The following is a 27573-nucleotide window of genomic DNA, read 5'->3' as shown; positions in this document are numbered from 1 at the left end:
AAACATGGTGCAGGAAACAACCCTCCAGAACCGTGAGAAAATGGATTTATGCTGTTTTTTTTTTCTTTTTGACAGGCAGTTAGACAGTGACAGAGAGAGACAGAGAGAAAGGTCTTCCTTCCATTGGTTCACCCCCCAAATGGCCGCTACTGCCAGTGCACTGCGCCAATCTGAAGCCAGGAGCCAGATGTTTCCTCCTGGTCTCCCATGTGGGTGCAGGGCCCAAACACTTGGGCCATCCTCCACTGCACTCCCAGGCCACAGCAGACAGCTGGACTGGAAGAGGAGCAACCAGGACAGAATCTGACACCCCAACTGGTACTAGAACCCAGGGTGCCGGTGCTGCAGGCGGTGGATTAGCCTTACAAGACGTGGCGCTGGCCCAGATTTATGCTGTTTTAAGCCACCTGTCACACATCCCTAGGAAACTCACACAGATTTCAGTAACACATAGTATTGACTGTTATTATGTCAGTATAATTGCTCCTTATGTACATTAACATAAAAAGATAGTTTCAAAGGTATCAATAATAGGAAAATAATTAAGAAAAATAACTGTTTACTCAAGTAGTTGACAATTGAATAACTGGCAACTACATGCCCAAGTTATTAAAGGAAGAATTTAAAAAAGATCACTAATTCACTAATTGCAAAATCAAATGACTTATAAAACATTCATGAATCATAAAAGTGAAAAAATGATAGTTCTGAGTGTACTCACCTTATTCTGTGTATCCCTAGATTTTTCAAATAGAACTCTTTTCTGTCTCCTTCTCCTCCTGGAACAGAGATTATTAAGACATTATACACCAACACTAGCATTATTTTGAGTATTCTGTACCCTTCCAGACCCTCAGAGTATATTCCAATTAAAGTGGCTGTCCACAACTGCCTTAGGCACACATCTAACATTCTAATGACCTCAACTTCTTTCATCTTCCCTAACTTCTCCATGTGCTCACAGACCGTAAGGACAACTATGTGACATCCAGCCAGTGTTCATTAGTAATTAATCTCAGTGATCTTGCTAAATAACAATTCATAGTTTGTTATAGAAATGGCTTGGCACCTTCTTCAACCTCAAACTTAGATATTTTTCATAATTCAGATATTTTTAAGTGATGACTGTGATTTCTTAGATGACGATGATAATATAGTTAAGCTTTACAAAATCTGCCAGTATTATCATCATCTATACAGATTATTTAGACTTCTTTGAATCTGTACTTAACAGGTTGGGAAACCGAGGCATGGAGAGGAAGAACAATTTGTGAATTGGCACGGTTCATTAGTGGCAGTGTTGGGAGTTGAGTCCACTGCCCTGCCCCGTCACTAATCAGGACTTTCTACATCTGGAATCACTTCGCTGAGGCCAAATGGCCATGTGGAACCACCCCATTCAATCAACTCTCCACAGCGCCAAGGAAACCTATGACGACTTAACTTTAGCAAGAATATTAAACAACACAAGAGAAGAGGAAGTGAGCTACTGTAACTGAATGTCAGAGATGAAATCACTGCGTCCGAGTTCTGTGTGTGAGAATAGTTATGGGGAGACAGTGACTATTTCTGTTTCACCTTCCTAAAGAAAAGATTATCATTAAACAACAGAGTAGATGGGCTAAATGCAAAAATGCCAGGTTCCTTTAAAGATGAAGCTGCAATTCTTTTACAGAAATCTTGAAAACAAGGTAGTGTCTCTCTCTAAGGAACAGCTATTTGGGTGATGGATGTTGACATTGCCTGTCTCTTCTAGGCTCCCTGAAATCCTTTCAGCTGCCAACATCATCTCACCTATTCTGTGGGCATGTTTTTTTTCATTTATTTATTACTTAAACAAATTATTTCTTAATTTACTTACTTATTCTATGTGTTAATTTAACAAATGTCTACCATTTTTCTCACCAAATTTCTTCCTACAAACAAAAGTGTCAGTCTATAGCTTAAATTTTGGCTCCTTTCACACCTACCAGTACTGTACACCTCTCCCGGCCATGTTCATCTACTCATGTAGTTGTTCTTATCTTTACATGAAAACAACACAAAACAAGTACAGATAAACTGCTCCCGATGTTGCAGGACACTTATGCCACTAGGCTAGGCACAGAGGGTGAAGCAAGATAGTCAAGCCAGCCCGTCAAAAGCTGCAGGATTTTTTTAAATAGTCGGACATTGTTTGAGGGTCATTATTGAAGCCCTTGATAATTTTTCAGAACATTTCCATGCGAAGTAATAACCACAAATTGATACTAGCTACAAAGTAGAAAGAATAAGTGGTTTTTCCTTCATGATGTTCGTGCATGATTATACATTCAAGTCCACTAATCTTTCTATCATATTTAACCAAGTGGGACAATGTACTCTGCAGTTCAATTTAGGTATTCACATAAAAAATGATGCATTTTCATGAAGCAAAATCCATCATGTCCAACATCTGTGACCCTCCAGAGGTCTGCTCTGTCACTCACTCTCTCTTAGTCATGTTGCCCATGTCCCTGTGTGCTCTTCCTGCCATCTCTGCCCTCAGCACATTTTTTACGAACCAAGGTGAAGCAGCAGAGAAATTTTCAGCGACAATCACCCCTTGGCTGTTTACTTCAATTTTCTAATTTCTGGGCAGGGAAAGACTTGAGGGCAGCCTGTCATGGCAAGAAAGGTAAAACAACTGTCTTGTGTTTCAATTTAATTAGACAAATGCTTATTGAACATCCATTATTTGGACAGATTAGTGTTAAATGCTATCAAACACTTAAGAATGAATACAATAGAATCCCTGCCATTACAAATATTGTAGAAGGGAAGACAAGCATGAAAGTGAGTAAAATACAAATCAGGATGTGGGTAGCAGTAGATAGAAAAGTACAAGGTGAATTTAGAGAGTGACATCATGTCTATTTGCAGGGGCACAGAGAGAGGACAGACCTCTGAGAGGGGACAGGTGCTCTGCACACTGAATGATGCACAGGACTAAGGTCACATATGAGGGAACATACTTTGGTAGCATAACAAATGGGAAGAGATTTGGGTGTGCTGAGAGAATAAAAGTTGTGGTTTTAACAAAATTTGTCAACATTCATTGTAGTTAGATAGAAAATATGAATAAATATTGTGCTAGGTCAGAAAGTAGGGTAGCCTCAACAAACAGGTTAGTGAGTTTTAAGATGACTCTAGTCGCAGTGAGAAGATGAAATGTGTCCAACAGACAAATGACATGCTCAGTTAAGTTTTTAGAAGAGGAACCAGGAAAAGTCAGGAGATCTGAAAACAGGAGAGCAGACTGCTGAGTATCACTAAAGTCAAGAGTGGTAATAAGAACCTTCACAGAGGTAGAGTGCAAAGGTATGGAAATGAAATAGAAAAATGTGCTGAAAATCCTACTGAAAGATATGTGTGTGTGTGTGTGTGTGTGTGTTTATGTTCCTGGGAGAGAAAAGTGGAAATGAATATATTTATTTACTAAACAAATACATAATAGTGTCTATAATATACCATGTGAATAAAATATAAAAAATCAAAAGCATAGTCCCTCCCCCTGGTTAAAATAGCACTTCAGTTGGAACATTGTATAAGCAGTAATTCCAACCCAATGTGTTATAGCTAAGAAGTCCAACAAACCTAGACAAGTGGGCTGATGAACATAGGAAAGCTGGAGGAAGAGAGGGTCAACCAAGAATATACTAGAAATTTTGCAACTGTACCACAAGACAGAAAAAGGCAGGAAACTCTAGCAGAACCCAAGAGCTACCACCATCTATATGGAAGCCCCTTCCAATCCCTTCTTCATCAATAATACTTAATAATAGCACATAGATTGCTTATTTCTGAAGACCTATAAACACTTTAATTACATTGTTTGAATGTGAACATTACTGCATTTTATTGACCATTTTGTACAATGAATATTTGGTGAATGAATAAATTAAGGCACCGTCACTGACAAACCTTGTTCCCCTTCTCTGAACCTCTCTCTTCCTCCCTCATGCAAACACACACACACACATGCACACACACACCCCTCAGTGACAGCCACCTCAGACAGAGGTAGGAGAGAATGTAGAGGTATCAGAGGAAAGGGGCGAATGGTCAGCCCCTACTAACTTCCATGACTGCTCCAGATCTCCCCCTGTAAAATCACCAGTGCTACTTCTTCTTTGTGAAAGAAAAGTACTTTAAAGAGTATGCAAATGCTAAGATAGCTTGATAAGTTGTTGAGTTATGGATGGGGAACCTCTAACATTAGAATTACTTAGGGTAAACAACATTCAGAGGATGTTATCCGACTCACCTGTTGTAAGAAATGACAATGATGGTGGTAATTAGAATAACAAACAACAACACAACTGTCCCTCCAGCCACGAAATGGACATATGGGATATCACTTTTACCTAGGAGAAAAAAATATATATAGTAAGAATTAGGAATCTAACTAAATCTGGGGAAAAAGATAGGAAAATGAAGAAAGTTTATGTTAATAATTAGAGCATAATAATGAAAACCAAAGAGAACAATCAAAAGATAAGATAAACTAAAGGAAAAAGATGTTTTCTTTTAGAGTCTCCTGAATATTTGAATCCTTACAGACTTCTTTAGTTTCTTGATTGAGTTGGGTTTAACACTTTAAGATGAGTAAGAATACAAGGAGATTTCAAAAAGTTTGTTGAAAATGAAATTAAGAGATGTATATTTTATTGCAAACAATTTTGAAATCCATGCATACTGAGGGACTCCAAAAAGTTCTTGGGAAATGTGTACTATGGAAAGAATATACATATATTTAAAAATGTTTTGCACCAAAATAAACATAACCTTTTAATTTTCTTTCCCATGTACTTTTTTAAGTACCTTCATAAAAAGGGCACATTTTCAATAGCTACAGCTTGATTCCATTAAGTCCCTCATCACAAATGCCAAATCTTCTGTAGAAAATAAAGCTATTTGGGGCTGGTGCTGTGGTGCAGTAGGTTAATCCTCTGCCTGCAGTGCCAGAATCCCCGGTTCTAGTCCTGGCTGCTCCTCTTCCCAACTAGTTCCCTACTAATGGACTGGGAAAGCAGTGGAAAATGGCCCAAGCACCCACGTGGGAGACCTGGAAGAAACTCCTGGCTCATGGCTAGGATGAGCTCAGCTCTGATCATTGGGCCATTTGGGGAATAAACCAGCAGATGGAAGACCTTTCTCTCTCTCTCTCTCCTTTTCACTGTCTCTAACTCTACCTCTTTAATAAATAAATAAATAAATAAATAAAAATCTTAAAAAAAAAAAAAAAACTATCAGCCGGCACCGCGGCTCAATAGGCTAATCCTGCGGCACCGGCACCCTGGGTTCTAGTCCCGGTCAGGGCACCAGATTCTGTCTCGGTTGCGCCTCTTCCAGTCCAGCTCTCTGCTGTGGCCCAGGAGGGCAGTGGAGGATGGCCCAAGTGCTTGGGCCCTGCACCCTCATGGGAGACCAGGAGAAGCACCTGGCTCCTGCCTTCGGATCAATGCAGTGCACTGGCCGCAGCGCACCAGCTGTGGCAGCCATTGTGGGGTGAACCAATGGAAAAAGAGATCTTTCTCTCTGTCTCTCTCTCTCACTGTCCATTCTGCCTGTCAAAAAAAATTTTTTTAAAAAACTATCAAAATAGCACAAAATGATAAATCAAGTATATTTATCATAAAAGCCTAGAACCCTGATGCTTATAAGGATAATTTTGCTTGATTTTACTCAATTTGAGTTAATGATAAAGAATAATCAGGAGAAACATGCCATTCCAATTCAGTGAACATGAGATTTATAATCAACGAGGAATGTGGAAATTTTATCCTGGGCCTTTCACCGTTGAACTGACTGACCTCCAGACAAATCCTCAGGCTTCCACGCACAGGTCTCTCTCTGCATCTCTCGAGTGTTGACAATGACACAGTTCAAATTACATCACAGACTGTGGTAAGAATCTGATGAGTCACTGTACACAAGAGCAATGAACCAGAGGACACAGCCTGCACAGCCCGAGCCCAGCGGGGACAGAGATCATTTTGCCTTTGCTGCTTCCTCCAGCCAGCCCCCTGCACACTTCACCCTTCGCCCGCCCGCTGTGAGATGCATCCCAGGGAGAAGCAGTCCCATCAGTATCTGCTGCAGGAACACAGGGGACTGAATGGAGGCTGAGGGTTGTCTTTATGGCTCGCTCGCTCTCTCTCTCTCTTTCTCTCTCGGAAGAATTGTGCCAATCTCCCCTCACAAGGAGAGGAGAGACAACAACACAACTTGGGAAATGTGTACTGAAAGTGAAGCTTGGACATTTGTTCCATGATTTCCAGGCTGTCTGGAATCCCATTGCACCCTGAAAATCACATTTTCAGCCAATGTTCCCCACTTTTCCCTCAAGTTGTTCTTCTCCTTTCAAAATCTATATTTAGCTGCACTATTTTGGAAGAAAATACTTGTAAATTATGAAACTGATGAAGGATTAATATCCAGAATCCATGAAGAGCTCAAGAAATTCAACAACAGCAAAACAAAAAATCCAGTAAAAATGGGCAAAGGTCTTCAACATACATTTTTGAAAAGAGGAAATTCAAATTCAACAGACACATGAAATATTGTTCAGGATCACTAGCCATCAGGGAAATGCAAATCAAAACCACAAAGAGGTTTCACCTCACCCCAGTAAGAATGCCTCTCATATAGAAATCAACAAACAATAAATTCTGGTGAGGATGTGAGGGAAAAGGTTCCCTAATCCACTGTTGGTGGGAAGGTTAACTGGTGCAGTCACTGTAGAAGGCAATATGGAAATACCTCAGAAAGCTGAATATAGACCCACATATGACCCAGACATCTCACTCCTGGGAATTTATCCAAACAATATTAATTGCAGTTCAATTCACAATAGCCAAGATATATAATCAACCCAGATGTCCATTAACTGATGACTGGATAAAGAAATGATAGCATAAATACATTATGGAATACTACTCAGCAGTTAAAAAAATGAAATCCTATCTGTTGCAACAAAATAAATGCAACAGGAAACACTATACTTAGTGATATAAGCCAGTCCCAAAAAGACAGATACCATATGTTTTCTCTGATTTGTAGTAACTAAGAGGACCTAAAATGTAATGTAGTAGATTGAAATTGACATTTTGAGATTCGATGATCATTTACAGCCCTCGTCTCTGCTGTTGAAGAACAGTTTTTTCCTTCATACTATTTGTTGAACTCTTTACTTAGTGTAGGGTTAATATTATGAATATAAAGTAAATTGAACATACATCTCTGTAAAAATTAAGAGTGGGAATAGGAGAGGAGGGCCGGCACTGTGGCTCACTAAGCTAATCCTCCGCCTGCGGTGCCAGCACACGGGGTTCTAGTTCCAGTTGGGGCACCGGATTCTGTCCCGGTTGCTCCTCTTCCAGTCCAGCTCTCTGCTGTGGCCCGGCAGTGCAGTGCAGGATGGCCCAAGTGCTTGGGCCCTGCACCCACATGGGAGACCAGGAGAAGCTCCTGGCTCCTGGCTTCAGATCAGCACGGTGCGCCGGCCTCAGCGGCCATTGTGGGGTGAACCAATGGGAAAAAGGAAGGCCTTTCTCTCTGTCTCTCTCTCTCTTTCTCTCTCACTGTCCACTCTGTCAAAAAAAAAAAAAAATAGGAGAGGAAGGAGAAAGAATGGTGGGAATGTGGGTGGGAAGGAGGGTAGAGTGGGAAATATTACTATATTCCTAAATCTGAATATATGAAATTTGTATACCTGAAATAATTTTTTTAAAAAAAGAAGCACAAAGACAAAAACAAGGAACTCAAAATGTGACCTACTCATTCTTTCAGAAACTTCATTGCAAAGGGAAACTGAGACAAATCATAAGTGTCACATTTATATTTGTTTCAGCTCAATTCCACATGTAAGTGAGATCATGTGGGATTTGTCTTCTGCGTCTGGCTTTTCCCCTTAGCATGATGTCTTCCAGGTTCACACATGCAGTCACACACCACAGGATTTCCTTCTCTTTCATGGCATAAAAATGTCCCATTGGGCTTATATTTCACATTTCCTTTATCCATTCTTCTGCTAATAGATACTTAGGTTGTTTCCATATCTTGATTCCTCCTTAAGACTTCATTTTCTCGAAGGAGATTTTCTATCTTGTCCAGTAAGGACTTCTGCAGCTCAACCATTTGTTTTTGAAAACTTCTAATTGTTCTTATCATATATTTTTGAAATCCCTATCTTGCATTTCTTCCATCTCATCATCTTCATAATCTTGGCTTGGGGAGTCTTGTTCATTTGAGGGTGTCATAATGTCTTCCTTGTTCTTGTTTCCTCGGTTTCTGTGTTTGTTGTTTGGCATTGTGGAGATATTCTTTGGATTCTTCTTCCCTCACTGTGGTGTTTTTTTCTTGTTATACTATGACTGTATTAAGTCTGTTTCCATAGCTTGACCACTGTGAACAAAGCTGGATGAACACAGGAGTGAAGATATGTTTTTAAGATATTAATTTCATTTCCTTTGTATATATATATATATCCAACAGAGGGATTGTTGGGTTATAAGGCAGCTCTATTTTCAATTTTTTATCAGCCTGCATTCTGTTTTCCACAACAGCTGCACTAACTTACCTTGCTACCAACAGTGTATAAGGGTTCCATTTTCTCCATATCCTCACCAATAATCATCTTTTTTCTTTATGGCTACATAAATTCTAACAGGTTAGAAGTGATGTCTGATTATGGTTTTGATTTGCATTTCCTTGTGACTACTGATGATGACCATCTTTTCATATATTTTTCAGCAAGTTTTAGTCTTCTTTTGAAAAATGTCTATTCAAGCCCATTGCCCATTTTAAAATCAGTCATTTGGTTTTTGGAATGAAATTCTGTCATTTATGATGGCATGGATATACCTGAAGGTTATTATTCTGAGTGAAATAAACCAGACATAGCAAAATAGATTCCCTATCTAAGTGAGATCATGGAGTATTTAAGCCAAATGCATAAAAGCAGAGAGCAGAATAGTGGTTGCCAGTGTTGGGGGGAGTAGAGAATGTAGAAAATGAAGAGATATTGGCCAAAGTGTTTCAACTTTTGGTGGTAAGATGAATAAGTTGTTGGCATCTAATGCACACATAGGTTAGGATGGATGTACTAACTTGACAAAATGTGGCAATCATTACACAATGTTTACGTATATCAAACCATCATGTTGTATACCTTTAATATACTCAGTCTATATCTGACAACTACATATTTTAAAACTTTTTATTTAAAATTAATTGCTTCTTTATACTTTTTTATGTTTTCTAAATGATGTGTTACTTTTGAATTAGGAAAAAACTAGTGAAGAAAAAAGTCTGCATTAAAATAGATTACTGGGGGCTGGTGCTATGGCATAGAAGGTTAAGCCTCCACTGGTGATGCACTGGCATCGCATATGGTCGCTGGTTCAAGTCGCAGCTGCTCCTCTTCTAATCCAGCTCCCTGCAAATGGCCTGGGAAAGCAGTGGAAGATGGGCCAAGGGCTTGGGCCCCTGCACCCATGTGGGAGACCCACAGAAGCGCCTGCCTTTGGATCTGCCCAGCTCTGGCCGTTGCAGCCACTTGGGGAGTGAACCAAATGGATAGAAGACCTTTCTCTCTGTATTCCCTCTCTCTGTCTGTAACTCTGCTTCTCAAAAAATAAATAAATGTTTTTTAAAAAACAGATATTTATACCAAACTTTAGGGTTGGTATTTTAAGTGTAGAATGTAGAAACTTTCTTTTTAGAAATAGACTCAGTTCCCAAGAATGATAATGACATTCTTTATAGTGCTCTAAATTACATGAATTTAGAAGTAGAATCCTATTGAAATAAGACTGTTTATGTCATGTTGCTCCATTATGAATCCAAATTTCAAATACACTATTTGATATAAAACATGTTACCTACTTTTAACCTTTTCTAGTAGTGTTTGGCCTGATGGAATCAGATCCATTTATTTATTTTTTCAACACATAATATTGCAAGGTTTGTTGTGTACCTGGTACCATAGATATAGAATGGTAGGTAAAAACAAATTTGATAACTGATTTCATTGTTTTGAAAAATCCTAGGTAATTTAAAACAGGCTTGAAACAAAGATTTCTGCTTAAGCAATCTGGATAAAGCTTGGGGGTCAGATAGGGATTCAGTCCCAAGACATCCCAATCTAGACTGTTCTACCCAACCTAAGTCAAAACTACTTCCCACTCTGCCCTCTGTCACTTTATCCCAGGCTCTTGTGTGATCATACATTTTGCTGGGGCCTGTATGGCTGGAAAAAAAAAAGTAAAAGCAAGTAGTTATGAACTTTCTGGGGTGTTAATAAACAATTCAAATATTTCCTTTTTTCCTCAAGTCCTACTAATAGATTCTAGGTTGAATAATGTCAGTTCTCAAGCCCTTCTCCTAAAGAAAGAAAAATTATTGTCTGTTTTTAGCAGCTACTTTTTTGCTGAGTTTTTTGACTTACATCCCAATGTTGTGTTGATTCATAGGAGGACAAAAATGTCTTGAACCATAAAGCCATTATTTTTCCTTCCGTCACAGAAGATAAATACAGTTAAAACAATTTAAAGAAGTCAGTGAAATTTATAAATGAGTAATTTACTCCAGGCCTGCAACCCTCCAGGCTATTTCTGCCATTGACAAGTATTTATGGATGAGCAGCAAACCCCTAAAAATGGCTCACGATAGAAAGCTGCCAGGTTCTTCCTCAGAGTCAGGCAGGCAACAGCAGTCGGTAATTGTCGCTCCCCCTCTTCATGGAGGAACGACACAGGACCCTGCGCTGTTCTTTCGTCTGCTCGGCCCTCCCCGGGTTTGCTGCTGGTTCTTCCCGGGTTGGCTGCTGGTCCTTCCCGGGTTGGCTGCTGGTCCTTCCACCTCCGTGGAAGGGCGGTTCCCCCTGCCACATTCCCCACTTCCACAGGGGAGCGGCACACCGCCGGCCGGCTCTCTCGGGGGCTGCACAGGTGTTCCCCTTAGATGTTCCTGGTGCCTGCCGTCTCTCTCCTCCTTTATAGTCCTCCTCCACCAATCCTAACTCGGCTGCCCACACGCCGAGTACGCTGCTCTCCTCCAATCAGGAGCAAGTCCTACAGTTTATTGGCTGAACTGGAGGCAGCTGTGCAGAAGCTGTTTACTTCTCTCCCAGCGCCATATTGTGGGAGAGCAGATGCATAGAATAAGTCTTAATTCCAGTAACAGTATAGTCCGAGTTGCTCCCCACAGGTAATGTCTATTGTTTATCCTTTATTAGAGTTTGAGGTAGAACTAGGGAGTGAAGAAACTGAGAAGGTTAGAGTTTAAATAACTGGGCCAAGAAAAAAATTCTCTAGGAAAGGAGCTCAGATCCCAAGCCCCTAGTCAGCCCCTGGTAAGACAAGTCAGCACCAGTTAGAATGATTCTCGCTGTCTTACCTCATTAGAAAGAAGAGCGAGGATATTAGATCTCATTCTGTGTGCAGATGGGCTAGACACAGTGAGTGAGTTCACACAGAGTGGATGTGCCTGATTCAGCTCGATCACTGTATGATACAAATAGCCAGCCTTCACCTCAGATTAGACATTGGTGTGTTGCAAACCCAGGGAGTGAGAACGAAAGCCATGTGGCCTAGTCCTGTCTTCCAATTTCTTTCCTGGAAGATCTCACATAGGACACTTAATACATTAGATTTTTTTTTTAAGGTAGCTCAAGGATTTGAATAAAATACATGGAGGTGCTGTTAAATATTTTAGGCACCATATGTTCTTAATAGAGCGTGTTCTAGATACACTTACATTTGCTGTACAGACCTTTAAAATAGGGTTAAATAAATAACTATTTCTATCTTTTCACATTGAAAGGTCATGTTGAAGTGGTCACATGTAAAAGAGGATGCTCCCTCCCATGGCTGGATTCACCTTCCTGGGGAAGGGGCGAAGGTCTTTAGAATCACGATAGCTTTGGAAAACTATGAGAAACGATGGTCGCCCAAAGCGTGTCCATCTTTCCTGGATGTCTGAAGTGGGTATTTATATGGTAATATTACTACAAGTTCTCAATGTGAACTTTCTGTAAATCAGTTTTATATTAATTGTATGTTAGAAACCTTTCCTCATTTCATAACAAGAAGGTCCTAGGAAATAAATGCTTTTCAGAGGATTAAAAGACCATGACATGAACCACTCATCCTTCTTCTGAGGGAATAGCAACTCCTCTTCCTCAAAATAAGAGCATCAGATTATAACTGAGAAACACAAGACACAGAACACCTAAATAAGTTTCTCGTCATCAGAGAAACCAATCAAAGAACCAATCAAGTTTCCAACTGGACGTACAAGTGATCCCACCATCTGCCTCTCCTGATAGAAAAGGGTTCCCCAGATGACCTAAGAACTTTCAAACTTTCTGTCAGTTTAGGAAGACACAATCCAAGGCAGAGTTCTGCCTACATAACATGAGATGACTGTACCATTTACTGGCAGCATAAGGCCAGTAATGGCTATGGCATTGACAGCAGTTGGTGTAGGGCAAGGGTATTTAAAGTCCACAGAGGAGGACAAAGGGATGGTGACTGTCTCTGATTTGGTACATTCATTGAGAAAAATGTCAAGACCGAATCCATTTTATTAACTGCTTCATCATTTTACCCAACTATATCCTCGACTTCTGTTATACCTGTTGAGCAATTACCTCAATTTTTATTGAAACACACTATTGAAAATGAAACTGTATAGAAACACCATAACTGAGAATGTCAAAAACTGTGTATTTTGCTCATTTTCCTAGTAAATTCTTGTACAAAGTACAACTAGTGACCTGGGGCCTGTAATCCTTTGAACCACATGTTTCCAAGGTTGGCTCCCAGCTGGCAAGGGGAAACTTGGATTTTTGAAGTCTTCCTATGACTATCCAACTGACCAAGTACTTTATTGTGTCCCAACAGTTTATAGGGCTTATTTATGCTAAATACCTGCTTTTCTCTTGGTATGAGTCAGTCCCTCCGACTCGGCCCAGGAGCTTTTTTCTTTTGCTGATTTTACTGTGGGTCCTTTTGCTGCAGGTAATAAATCACAGCCATGGTGGGTACTTAGCCTAGTGGTTAAGATACCCATGTTCCAAATCAGAGTACCAGGGCTCAGTACCAACTCCAGCTCCTGACTCCAGCTTCTGCGAACATGGACCCTGGGAGGCAGTGGTGATGTCTCAAGTAATTGGATTCCTGCCACCCACGTTAGATACCTGGATTCAGTTTCTGGCTCTTGATTTCAGCCATTGCAGGAATTTGAGGAATGAACCAGTGAATATAAGCTCTCTGTCCCTGCCTCTCCCTCTCCCTCTGTGACTGCTTTTCAAATAAATTATAAATCCTAAAACAAAAACAAAAACAAAAACAAAACAAAACAAAACAAAAAAAAAAACAGATCTCTAAGAGTAAATAAACCCAATCAGGATTGAAAGACATTTTATGACTCAAAAGTGAGACTGTGTACATGATGCATATTAAAATTAAACTTATCCTTTCTCTCTGTCTCTCTATCTATAACTCTACCTGTCAGATAAATTTAAAATAATTAAGCTTTCCTTTTTTTTTTTAACTTTTATTTAATGAATATAAATTTCCAAAGTACAGCTTTTGGATTACAATGGCTTCCCCCACATACCGTCCCTCCCACCCACTACCCTCCCCTTTCCCACTCCCTCTCCCCTTCCATTCACATCAAGATTCATTTTCGATTATCTTAATATACAGAAGATCAGCTTAGTATACATTAAGTAAGGATTTCAACAGTTTGCTCACACAAAAACAAGAAGTGAAAAATAATAGATGATTTTTTTTAAATGATGATGAAATCAGATCAGACCTATTGTCATGTTTAATCCCAGTGAGAGTCAAGTTGGGAGTTGACAATTTTTTTTTTTTTTACAGAGGATCAGTTTAGTATACATTAGGTAAAGATTTCAACAGTTTGCACCCCCATAAAAAAACAAAGTGAAATATATTGTTTGAGTACTCGTTATAGCATTAAATCTCAATACACAGCACATTAAGGAGAGAGATCCTACATGAGGAGTAAGTGCACAGTGACTCCTGTTGTTGACTTTACCAATTGACACTCCTGTCTATGGCATCAGTAGTCTCCCTATGCTCCGGTCATGAGTTTCCAAGGCTATGGAAGCCCTCTGAGTTCTCCGATTCTTATCTTGTTTAGACAAGGTCATAGTCAAAGTGGAGGTTCTCTCCTCCCTTCTGAGAAAGGTACCTCCTTCTTTGAAGACCTGTTCTTTCCACTGGGATCTCACTCGCAGAGATCTTTTGCCAGAGTGTCTTGGCTTTCCATGCCTGAAATACTCTCATGGGCTTTTCAGCCAGCTCTGAATGCCTTTAGGGCTGATTCTGAGGCCAGAGTGCTATTTAGGACATCTGCCATTCTATGAGTCTGCTGAGTATCTCACTTCCCATGTTGGATCACTCTCCCCTTTATTTATTCCATCGGTTAGTGTTAGCAGGTACTAGACTTGTTTATGTGCTCCCTTTGACTCTTAGTCCTTTCATTATGATCAATTGTGAACTGAAATTGATCACTTGGAATAGTGAGATGGCATTGGTACATGCCACCTTGATGGGATTGAATTGGAATCCCCTGGTATGTTTCTAACTCTACCATTTGGGGCAAGTCAGCTTGAGCATGTCCCAAATTATACATCTCTTCCCTCTCTTATCCCCACTCTTATGTTTAACAGGGATCACATTTAAGTTAATTTTCAACACTTAAGAATAACTGTGTATTAATTACAGAATTAAACCAATCATATTAAGTAGAACAGACAAAAAAACTACTAAGAGGGATAATGTATTAAGTTGTTCATTAACAGTCAGGGCTATGCTGATCAAGTCACCATTTCCCATAGTGTGTTCTGTCCTTAGTGTGTTGTACAATGTGAAGTAATGCTATAACTAGTACTGAAACAGTATTTTACACTTTGTGTTTCTGTGTGGGTGCAAACTGATGAAATTTTTACTTAATATATACTGAATTGATCTTCTGTATATAAAGATAATTGAAAATAAATCTTGATGTGAATGGAATGGGAGAGGGAGCGGGAGATGGGAGGGGTGTGAGTGGGAGGGAAATTAAGGGGGGGAAGCCATTGTAATCCATTAACTGTACTTTGAAAATTTATATTTACTAAATAAAAAATTTAAAAAAAAAATAATTAAGCTTATCCAAGATAGAGCTTGTTGAATCTACCTCATTGGCTATCATGGATTTGTGATTTGATTTCTAATTAATGATTTTGTTCAAATATGATAAAATAAGTACTAGGATCCTAGAAATAAAAGTAAACAGGAGTAGCTTTGGCTAGTCTCCTACTCTAAGACTCAACTTCAAGTGTTCAGAGTAACAACTTGAAGCTTTCCTAAAAGTCACTCTGTTCCATAGACTTGTGGTCAAGGGCTGGAAATCCACACCAGATGGTTCCGATGCTGCCGTTCCACATAAATGGCTTCGAGAAGCACTGCTCTACTCCACCAGATACAACTCCCTGGAGAGCTCGGGAAGCCTTCCAGTTGTCTTCTCTTCCCTCTCTCTTTCTAGACCAAATGGGAAATTTATTATCTGTCTCTCTTTGATCCTTTGAAACAAGTGTAAATATTTTAAAAAGCTAAATAATCCTTGGTCAGCTTTATGACTGAGAAATGCCTTCTCATCCCTTAGATGTAGCTGTTGTGTAAGACAGAGCCCCCACTTCCCAGTTTCCATGGGAGGGTTACAGCCCCTCTTCTGCAGGCACGACTCCAAGGTGCAAAACCACCTCCTGTCATAAAGACATGAGAAGTTTGCTTTTCCTTTGGGCAAAGGTAATTAGCTAAAATGATGGTCACCCCAATGACCAAGTGAATCTAAGATGAACAACATAGGACAAATGTGTATCAAGCCTTGTATTGTTACCACTTACCCTTAGAACACATGTGTAGTTAATAGTATCTATTGGAATATTAGATGGCGAGATTTCCTTTTGCTTTTGCTATCTCTTGGTGGATTGCCTGTGATATATAGTGCATTATGATTTAATGCATAGTCTACAATAAAAGTGATTCTCTTCTACCTTTGTGGAGTAGTTGTTTCTAATTTTACTTCCTCAGCACGTTGTTGCTATTCCTGCTGTTAATTGAGATATAATTCTATATTACATTGTTACTATTATCCTTATCCTCAAGTATATACTAGGAAATATTTCAAATACTCTCCTGAAACAATGATAAACAACCTGCTGTCCACATTTTGCAGTAAGAAACCCATTGAGAACACCGAACCATTTAAGTATTTTATATATTTAGCTACACAATGTAGAATTACACAAATCTGACAGAATAAACGTATTCATAATGCATTAATTAGATAATAAATTTGTTTTTTCTTGGGAGATTCTGGAGGTTAAGCCCTTGGTGCTGGCGCCGCTGCTCAATAGACTAATCCTCTGCCTACTGCGATGGCACCCCAGGTTCTAATCCCAGTCGGGGCGCCGGATTCTGTCCCGGTTGCTCTTCTCCCAGTCCAGCTCTCTGCTGTGGCCCGGGAGTGCAGTGGAGGATGGCCCAAGTCCTTGGGCCCTGCACCCACATGGGAGACCAGAAGCACCTGGCTCCTGGCTTCGGATCAGCACGGTGCACCGGCCGCAGCGGCCATTGTGGAGTGAACTAACGGAAAAGGAAGACCTTTCTCTCTCTCTCTCTCTCTCTCTCACTGTCCACACTGCCTGTCAAAAAAAAAAAAAAAAAAAAAAAAGCCCTTGGTGTCTCCAGCGATAGATGAATGAGTATTCTGATTGCTAGTTTTTCAGCTTTCATTTTAATAGTCATTAAATCATTAAAGTATATTGTACAAAAACAAGAGGAAAGCAGGATTTGAGAAGAAGGTGAAGGAAGGATCTTTAAAAAGAAGGCAGGGGTGGGGGCGGGGACAGCATTGTGTCATAGCGAGTAAAGCTGCAGCCTGCAATGCTAGCATCCCATATGGCACTGTTTGGAATCTTAGCTGCTCCACTTCTGATCCAGCTCCCTGCTAATGCACCTGAGAAAGCAGCAGAAGATGGCCCAAGTGCTTAGACCTCTGCACCTACATGAGAGACCTTGGAAGAAGCACTAGGCTCCTGGCTTCAGCCTGGCACAGCCCTGGCAGTTAAGGCCATTTGGGGAGTGAACCAGCAGATGGAAGATTGTTTCTCTCTCTTTCCACCCCCTTCCTCTGTAATTCTGCCTTTCAAATAAATAAAAGCAAATCTTACAAAATTAAATAAAAATAAAAAGAAGGCAGAGTATGGGTGGGAATTCTAGCAGATTCCTGGGAACTTGTTCAAGGGAACAGACTTTTTCATAAGGAGAGAATCTTGTGGAGGAACTCGCAAAGGGATGGCAGCAGGTGCTTTACAATACCCAGGATGCATGTACCAGCTGAGCTCTCACCTGAACTCTCCAGCAAGAACTTGGATCGCCTTTGCCCAGAGGCTACTCCTATCCCCTGCTTTCATCTGTGTTCTGCTGCTGGAATAGAATACCACCTACCAGACAATTTATAATGAACAGAAATTTGCCTCATGGTACTGGAGGCTGAGAAGCACACTATCAAACAGCAGGCTTCTGATGAGGGCCTTCTTGTTACATCATCCCATGGTAGGAGAAGGAAGGGCAAGAGAGGGTGAGAATGAGTGGGTGACAGACACATGCAGAGAAAGGGAGAGAGGGAGAGGAAAAGGGAGAGGGAGAGGGAGAGAAGGAGAGAGGGAGAGGGAGAGGGGGAAGGAGAGGGAGAGAGAGAGGGAGAGGGGGAGGTAGAGGGAGAGAGGGAGAGGGGGGATGGAGAGGGGGAGGGAGAGGGAGAGGGGGAGGGAGAGGGAGAGAGGGAGAGGGGGAGGGAGAGAGGGAGGGAGAGGGGGAGGGAGAGGGAGAGAGGGAGAGGGGGAGGGAGAGAGGGAGGGAAAGAGGGAGAGAGGGAGGGGGAGAGGAAGAGGGGGAGAGGGAGAGAGGGAGAGGGGGGAGGGGGGAGGGAGGGGAGAGGGAGAGGAAGAAGGGATGAGTGAGAGAGGGAGAGGGGGAGAGGGGGAGGGGGAGGTAGAGGGAGAGAGGGAGGGGGGAGGGAGAGGGGGAGGGGGAGGGAGAGAGGGAGAGGGGAAGAGGGAGAGAGGGGGAGGGAGAGGGAGAGGGGGAAGGAGAGGGAGAGAGGGAGAGGGGGGAGGGGGAGAGGGGGAGGGAGAGAGAGAGAGGGAGAGGGGGAGAGGGAGAGAGGGAGAGGGGGGGGAGGGGGAGAGGGGGAGAGAGGGAGAGGGAGAGAGGGAGAGGGGGAGGATTGGGGGAGAGGGAGAGGGGGAGAGAGAGAAAGCGTGCCAAACTCATTCTTCCATCAGTAACCCACTCTGGTGAAAACTAACCTATTCCTGAGATGACAGCTTTAATCTTTGCATGAAGTTTGAGTTCTCAAAACCTAATTAACAGGGCTGACACTGTGTGGCACAGTAGGTTAATCCTCTGCCTGCAGCGCTGGCATCCCATATGGGTGCCAGTTCTAGTCTCGGCTGCTCTTCTTCTGACCCAGTTCTCTGCTATCACTTGGAAAAGCAGTAGAAGATGGCCCAAGTCCTTGGGCCCCTGTACCCACATGGAAGACCTGAAAGAAGCTCCTGGCTCCTGGCTTTGGATGGGCCCAGCTCTGGCCGTTGCAGCCATCTAGGGAGTGAACCATACAGATGGAAGACCTTTCTGTCTCTCCATCTCTGTAACTCCACCTCTCAAATAAGTAAACAAAATCTTTTAGAAAAGCACAAGCAAATCTAATTACCCCTTAAAGGTCCCAACACTGTTGCACTGGGGACTACACCTGTAACACATGAACTTCGAGGTTACACACTCTGATCATAGCATCCCTTAATCTGTTTCTGGTGTGGATTCCACTTCAACCAGCACCTCCCCTCCAGACCCTAACACCTGCTACCTGACTTTGCTTACCCCTCATATTTCTGCATGGAAACCCTGCATCACACAAGTCTGTGATACACAAATGCCCATGAGAAGTCAGTAGAGAAGAATGTCTCCATAGCACACCTGTAATGATGTGGCCCCTTGAATGAGTTGAGGTAACCAGAGCTGGAAGAAAGTTGTGGGAAATCATGTTCCCATTCTTTAGTCTGCACTTGTTCTTCATGTGGTTCAGCTTAAAACATATTATTTATAAAAACATCCTAAAAGTAAGAAAACAAGACTCTGTAATTCTACAGTCACCAGCTTCTGTTGTGAGGGAACTGTTGATAACAATGGCATTTTTCATCCACTTGGAGCAGAAATATAGTATAGAGGTTAAACGCAAGAACCCTGAAACCAGTCTGCTGGACTCTGAATCCCAGCTCCTCCACCACAGAGCACAGAATGAGTTACTTAAAGGCTCATATATCTCATCTGTAAAAAGTAGGAGAATAAAAGAGTTGTGAGAAGAAAATGAGTATACATAAATTTTTAGAATGGCGCCTGGCACATATAGAAGCACTGTATATATGTTTACCCAAGCAGCCAAGACAAAGCCCTGTGACACCTAATTCATACATCTCCTACTTGTAAATTTTTCCTGGGAGTTCTTAGAAAACCTCAAAATTCCAACAATATGGTATAAATGTGTTTCAAATGTCACACAGGTCTTTTCAGCAACCTTTAGGCTATTTGCAGGTGTATTCTTTTCCACTTTAGATCATTTCATGCATAAAACTCACTATGTGCCTCACAAAACATATGAAAACCAATACCTGTGTATAATAAATAGGATCTGTTGAGTTTAATTATCCATCTGATATCTCCTTTTCTAAAGGAGCCAGTGATATTTAAAAATCCCCAGAAACAAACTGCAAAACTGATACCTCTATTCACTGGATGAAGGAAGACAACAGTCAACATAAAAGCAAAGTAACCTGTTTTCTTAATGTACAAAGGACTTCAAATAGTTTGTGGGAAAATGGAATTAAGAGATCTGGTGTAATGGCAAGATGGCGGAATAGGAAGGGAGCACACTGATAGTCCGGGAAGAGACAGTTTAATAACAGTGGAGATACTGCAGGTTCAAGGAAGAGTAGGGGAAGAAACAGCAGAGGAAACTCTTCCGGAACTAGTGATTCACAGTGGACCTGCATGGAGAGCGTGGGAGCCCACAGTTTGGGACACCAGCAGAAGACTCAACACACCAGCACTGGAACGCGAGGTGAGCCAAACCTCAATAGCCCAAGACACCGGCGGGCAAGTGGAAAGAGGAGACTAGGAGACTAGAGGGAACGACCCCGTGGGGAAAAGTTCACCAGGCTAACTAGAAGAGAGAGGAAAAAAAAAGTGACTGATACAGACATGAGTTTCTCTCTCTCCACTCACCTCTCAAAGGCAAGCAAGACAAAGAGCAGGCGCCATTTTGGACATACATCATAAGCAGGGCGACCTCAGGTCTGCACCAGCCTTCAGCCTAGCAGAAAAACCTGACTTGGGGCGGGGGTGGGGATGAATTAACAGGAGATTAGGACCTTGTGAATTTGTGGTGCTACTGAACTGAGACTGTGAAAAAAGAGACGGTGGGGGAGAGAACTCACAGAATTCACGTGAGTACTCTCCAGAGACGCTACATTTCGGTAAACCTGGCAACACAGTGGGAGACTGCAGGAGAATTGGAGCCCACACTGAGGGCAGAACAGATTCCCTGTGTGGTCCTTGGGAAAGAGCTTCCGATCTCTATCTCCTGTGGGTATATCATTCGCCTACTAACTACCTCCAATTCCGTTCAGCTGTGCAGAATTACTACCTTTTGAATCAAAGGAAGGAAGGAAGGAAGGAAGGAAGGAAGGAAGGAAGGAAGGAAGGAAGGAAGGAAGGAAGGAAGGAAGGAAGGAAGGAAGGAAGGAAAAGAAAGAAAAAAAGAAAGAAAGAAAGAAAGAAAGAAAGAAAGAAAGAAAGAAAGAAAGAAAGAAAGAAAGAAAGAGAGAGAGATATTTACCACGCCTAACCTGGGAGTGTCACCTTTGGCACACCCTTAACACTGAGGAACCAAACAGAGCTCTCAGGCCACACCCATATCAAGCCTCTAAGGCTCCATCAAAAGCAGACAGTCCACTTAACACAGTCATAGTATAACAAGAAAAAACACCACAGCGAGGGAAGAAGAATCCAAAGATATCCCCACAATGCCAAGCAACAAACATAAAAACTGAGGAAACGAGAATAAGGAAGACATTATGACACCCCCAAATGAACAAGACACCCCAAGCCAAGATTATGAAGATGATGATATGGAAGAAATGCAAGATACGGATTTCAAAAAATTTAAGATAAGAATAATTAGAAGTTTTCAAAAACAAATGCTTGAGCTACGGAATTCCTTACTGGACAGGATAAAAAATCTCCTTCGAGAAAATGAAATCTTAAGGAGGAATCAAAATGAAACACAGAAACTAGGAGAACAGGAAAGTGTGATAGTGAAGAGAAATCTAAATGAAATGAAGAACTCATTAGATCAAATGACAAAAACATTAGAGAGCCTTAAAAACAGAGTCAGTGAAACAGAAGAGAGAATATCGGACTTAGAAGACAGAGAACAGGAAAGGATACAGTCAGACCAAAGAAAAGAAGAGGAAATTAGAAATCTAAAAAATATTATTGGGAATCTACAGGATACTATTAAAAAACCCAACATTCGGATTCTAGGAGTTCCTGAAGGCATGGAGAGGGAGAAAGGATTAGAAGGCCTTTATAGTGAGATACTTGCAGAGAACTTCCCGGGTTTGGAGAAGGACAGAGACATCCTAGTACAGGAAGCTCATAGAACCCCTAGTAAACATGACCAAAAGAGATCCTCACCATGACATGTTGTAATCAAACTCACCACAGTGAAACAAAAAGAAAGAATTCTAAAATGTGCAAGAGAAAAATGTCAGATTACTCTCAGAGGATCTCCAATTAGACTCACAGTAGACTTCTCATCAGAAACCCTACAAGCTAGAAGGGAATGGCGAGACATAGCCCAGGTACTAAGATAGAAAAACTGCCAGCCCAGAATATTATATCCTGCAAAGCTGTCATTTGTGAATGAAGGTGAAATAAAGACCTTTCATAGCAAACAGAAATTGAAAGAATTTGTCGCCACTCGTCCAGCCCTGCAAAAGATGCTTAAACATGTGTTACACACAGAAACACAGAAACACGGTCATCAATATGAAAGAAGGTAAAGGAGGGAAACTTCACAGCAAAAGATCACAGGAAATTCAAAGCATACATTAGAACTTATCTTTGGCAAATGGCAGGGCAAAGTTACTACTTATCAATAGTCACATTGAATGTTAATGGCCTGAACTGTAGAGTTAAAAGACACAGATTGGCTAATTGGGTTAAGGAACAAAACCCATCTATTTGCTGCTTACAAGAAACACATCTTTCCAACAAAGATGCATACAGACTGAAAGTGAAAGGTTTGAAAAAGATATACCATGCCAACAGAAATGAAAAAAGAGTGGGCGTAGCCATCTTAATATCAAACAACATTAACACAAAAACTGTTGAGAAAGACAAAGAGAGGCACTATATAATGATTAAGGGATCAATTCAGCAGGAAGATATAACGATTATCAATGTATATGAACCTAATTACAGGGCACTGGTTTATTTAAAAGATTTGTTAAGGGACTTAAAGGGAGACTTAGACCCCAATACAATAGTACTGGGGCACTTCAATACTCCACTCTCAGAAACAGACAGATAAACAGGACAGAAGATCAACAAGGAGACAGTAGATTTAATTGACACTATAGCCCAAATGGATCTAACAGATATCTACAGAGCTTTTCATCCAACACAGAAAGCATTTACATTCTTCTCAGCAGTACATGGAACCTTCACTAAGATTGACCACATACTAGGCCATAAAGCATGTCTCAGCAAATCCAAAAGAATTAGAATCATACCATGCAGCTTCTCAGACCATAAAGGAATGAAGTTTGAAATTAGCAATCAGGAATCCCTAAAGCATATGCAAACACATGGAGATTGAACAACATGCTCCTGAATTAACAATGGGTCATAGAAGAAATTAAAAGAGAAATCAAAAATTTTCTGGAAGTAAATGAGGGTAACAGCACGACATACCAAAACTTATGGGATCAGCAAAAGCAGTGTTAAGAGGAAAGCTTATGTCAGTAGGTGCCTACATCAAGAAATTGGAAAGGCACCAAATAAATGAGCTTTCAATGCATCTCAAGGGTCTAGAAAATCTACAGCAAACCAGACCCAAAACTAGTAGGAGAAGAAAAATAATTAAAATCAGAGAAGAAATCAACAGGATTGAATCCAAAAAAAAAAAATTACAAAAAACCAGCCAAACGAGGAGCTGGTTTTTTGAAAAAATAAACAAAATTGACACCCCATTGGCCCAACTAACTAAAAAAAGAAAAGACCCAAATCAATAAAATCAGAGATGAAAAAGGAAACATAACAACAGACACCTCAGAAATAAAAAGAATTATCAGAAATTACTACAAGGACTTGTATGCCAGCAAACAGGAAAATCTATCAGAAATGGATAGATTCCTGGACACATGCAACCTACCTAAATTGAACCTGGAAGACACAGAAAACCTGAACAGACCCATAACTGAGACAGAAATTGAAACAGTAATAAAGGCCCTCCCAACAAAGAAAAGCCCAGGACCGGATGGATTCACTGCTGAATTCTACCAGACATTTAAAGAAGAACTAACTCCAATTCTTCTCAAACTATTCAGGACAATCGAAAAAGAAGGAATCCTCCCAAATTCTTTTTATGAAGCCAGCATCACCTTAATTCTACACCGGAAAAAGATGCAGCATTGAAAGAGAATTACAGACCAATATCCCTGATGAACATAGATGCAAAAATCCTCAATAAAATTCTCGCCAATAGAATGCAACAACACATCAGGAAAATCATCCACCCAGACCAAGTGGGATTCATCCCTGGTATGCAGGGATGGTTCAATGTTCACAAATCAAACAATCTCATACACCACATTAACAGACTGCAGAAGAAAAACCATATGATTATCTCAATAGACGCAGAGAAAGCATTTGATAAAATACAACACCCTTTCATGATGAAAACTCTAATCAAACTGGGTATGGAAGGAACATTCCTCAATACAATCAAAGCAATCTATGAAAAACCCACGGCCAACATCCTATTGAATGGGGAAAAGCTGAAAGCTTTTCCACTGAGATCTGGTACCAGACAGGGATGCCCACTCTCACCACTGCTATTCAATATAGTTCTGCAAGTTTTAGCCAGAGCTATTAGGCAGGAAAGAGAAATTAAAGGGATACAAATTGGGAAGGAAGAACTCAAGCTATCCCTCTTTGCAGATGATATGATTCTTTATTTAGGGGATCCAAAGAACTCTACTAAGAGAATATTGGAACTCATAGAAGAGTTTGGCAAAGTAGCAGGATATAAAATCAATGCACAAATGTCAACAGCCTTTGTATACACAGGCAATGCCATGGCTGAGGAAGAACTTTGAAGATCAATCCCATTCACAATAGCTACAAAAATAATCAAATACCTTGGAATAAACTTAACCAAGGATGTTAAAGATCTTTATAATGAAAAGTACAAAACCTTAAAGAAAGAAATAGAAGAGGATACCAAAAAATGGAAAAATCTTCCATGCTCATGGATTGGAAGAATCAACATCATCAAAAGGTCCATTCTCCCAAAAGCAATTTACAGATTCAATACAATACCAATCAAAATACCAGACATTCTTCTCAGATCTGGAAAAAATGATGCTGAAATTCATATGGAGACACAGGACACCTCGAATAGCTAAAGCAGTCTTGTACAACAAAAACAAAGCCAGAGGCATCACAATACCAGATTTCAGGACATACTACAGGGCAGTTGTTATCAAAACAGCATGGTACTGGTACAGGAACAGATGGATAGACCAATGGAACAGAATTGAAACACCAGAAATGAATCCAAACACCTACAGCCAACTTATATTTGATTAAGGATCCAAAACCAATCCCTGGAGTATGGACAGTCTACTCAATAAATGGTGCTGGGATAACTGGATTTCCATGTGCAGAAGCATGAAGCAAGACCCCTACCTTTCACCTTACACAAAAAATCACTCAATATGGATTAAAGACTTAAATCTACGACCTGACACCACCAAATTATTAGAGAGCACTGGAGAAACCCTGCAAGATATAGGTACCAGCAAAGACTTCCTAGGAAAGACCCTGGAGGTGCAGACAATCAAAGCCAAAATTAACTGTTGGAATTGCATCAAATTGAGAAGTTTCTGTACTTCAAAAGAAACAGTCAGGAAAGTGAAGAGGAAACCAACAGAATGGGAAAAAATATTCGCAAACTATGCAACAGATAAAGGGTTGATAACCAGAATCTACAAAGAAATCAAGAAACTCCACAAAAACAAAACAAACAACCCACTTAAGAGATGGGCCAAGGACCTCAACAGATATTTTTCAAAAGAGGAATTCCAAATGGCCAACAGAAGACACATGAAAAAATGTTCAAGATCACTAGCAATCAGGGAAATGCAAATCAAAACCACAATGAGGTTCCACCTCACCCCGGTTAGAATGGCTCACATTCAGAAATCTACCAACAATAGATGCTGGCGAGGATGTGGGGAAAAAGAGACACTAACCCACTGTTGGTGGGAATGCAAACTGGTTAAGCCACTATGGAAGTCAGTCTGGAGATTCCTCAGAAACCTGAATATAACCCTACCATACAACCCAGCCATACTACTCCTTGGAATTTACCCAAAGGAAATGAAATTGGCAAACAAATAAGCTGCCTGCACATTAATGTTTACTGCAGCTCAATTCACAATAGCTAAGACCTGGAACCAACCCAAATGCCCATCAACAGTAGACTGGATAAAGAAATTATGGGACATGTACTCCATAGAATACTATACAGCAGTCAAAAACAATGACATCCAGTCATTTGTAACAAGATAGAGGAATCTGGAAAACATTATGCAGAGTGATTTAAGCCAGTCCCAAAGGGACAAATATAATATGTTCTCCCTGATCAGCGACATCTATTTTATCAAATGCTTTCTCTGCATCTATTGAGATAATCATTTGGTTTTTCTTCTGCAGTCTGTAATGTGCACCAAAGGGGAAACCTGTTGAAGTGAAATGGACACTATGAGAAACAGTGACTTGATCAGCTCTTGTGCTGACTGTTGATGTACAATGTAATATTTTATCCATTTTAGTATTTTTTGTTTTGTTTTGTTCTAGTACTATTAGTTGAACTCTGTAATTAACACACAATTCTTAGGTGTTTAAATTTTAACTGAAAAGTGATCCCTGTTAAATATAAGAGTGGGAATAAGAGAGGGAGGAGATGCACAATCTGGGACATGCTCAATCGGACTTGCCCCAAATGGTAGAGTTAGAAACATGCCAGGGGATTCCAATGCAATCCCATCAAGGTTGTGTGTACCAATGCCATCTCACTAGTCCAAGGGATCAACTTCAGTTCACAATGGATCACACTGATAGGTCTAAGAGTCAAAAGGATCATACAAACAAGACTAGTGTCTGCTAATACTAACTGATAGAATCAAAAAGGGAGAGAACGATCCAACATGGAAAGCGGGATACACAGAGGACTCATAGAATGGCAGATGTTCTAAAAAGCACTCTGGCCTCAGAATCAGCCCTTAAGGCATTTGGATCTGGCTGAAGAGCCCATGAGAGTATTTTAGGCATGGAAAGCCAAGACACTCTTGGAAAAAAAAAAAAAGACCTAAATATGAATGATCTCTGCAAGTGAGATCCCAGTGGAAAGAACGGGGCCATCAAAGAAGGAGGTACCTTTCTCAGAAGGGAGGAGAGAACTTCCACTTTGACTATGACCCTGTCTGAATAAGATCAAAGTCGGCGAACTCAAAAGGCTTCCATAGCCTTGGCAGCTCATGACAAGAGCCTAGGGAGATTACTGACGCCATAAACAAGAGTGTCAAATTGTTAAGTCAACAACAGGAGTCACTGTGTACTTACTTCTCATGTGGGATCTGTCCTTAATGTCCAATGTGAAGTAATGCTATAACTAGTACTCAAACAGTATTTTTCACTTTGTGTTTCTGTGTGGGGGCAAACTGTTGAAATCTTTACTTAATATATACTGAATTGATCTTCTCTATATAAAGATAATTGAAAATGAATCTTGATGTGAATGGAATGGGAGAGGGAGTGGGAGATGGGAGGGGTGGGAGGGAAGTTATGGGGGGGAAGCCATTGTAATCCATAAACTGTACTTTGGAAATTTATATTTACTAAATTTAAAAAAAAAAAAACATGAAAAAAATTAAAAGGTGAATCCTTAAATGCTGGGGAAAAAAAGAGAGAGAGACCTGTGCATTTCCCATGAGCTTTCAGAAGCACTGCTGCATTTGAGAGTCGGTGTATGTGCATGTGTTGAGGACAGGTGTAAAGCCGCCCACACGATCATGTGTGTATTCATTGACTGTTTGCCATATGGCAGGTTGAATGA

At 40.7% G+C, this 27573-nt stretch overlaps 1 protein-coding gene across 2 annotated transcripts in view; it reads right to left on the bottom strand.

Moving 5' to 3' along the window:
• The window catches only part of CD226 (CD226 molecule), a 105862-nt gene that overhangs the window by 4001 nt on the left and 74288 nt on the right, over positions 1–27573 (bottom strand). The window contains exons 5-6 of one of the 2 annotated variants that reach the window (XM_002713640.6): positions 4286–4385; positions 722–779 (exon numbers count right to left, since the gene is read on the bottom strand). In XM_002713640.6, the coding sequence (XP_002713686.4) occupies positions 722–779; positions 4286–4385 (158 nt within the window). The remainder of the gene's footprint in view (positions 1–721; positions 780–4285; positions 4386–27573) is intronic. The other variant, XM_089304987.1, reaches the window with a different exon arrangement.

Source organism: Oryctolagus cuniculus, chromosome 10, assembly GCF_051225735.1.
Source record: "Oryctolagus cuniculus isolate XC-2025 breed Fujian yellow rabbit chromosome 10, ASM5122573v1, whole genome shotgun sequence".
Taxonomy (NCBI): Eukaryota; Metazoa; Chordata; class Mammalia; order Lagomorpha; family Leporidae; genus Oryctolagus; species Oryctolagus cuniculus.
The sequence above is the reverse complement of the archived record's forward strand: the minus strand, read 5'-3'. Positions and strand labels throughout refer to the sequence as shown.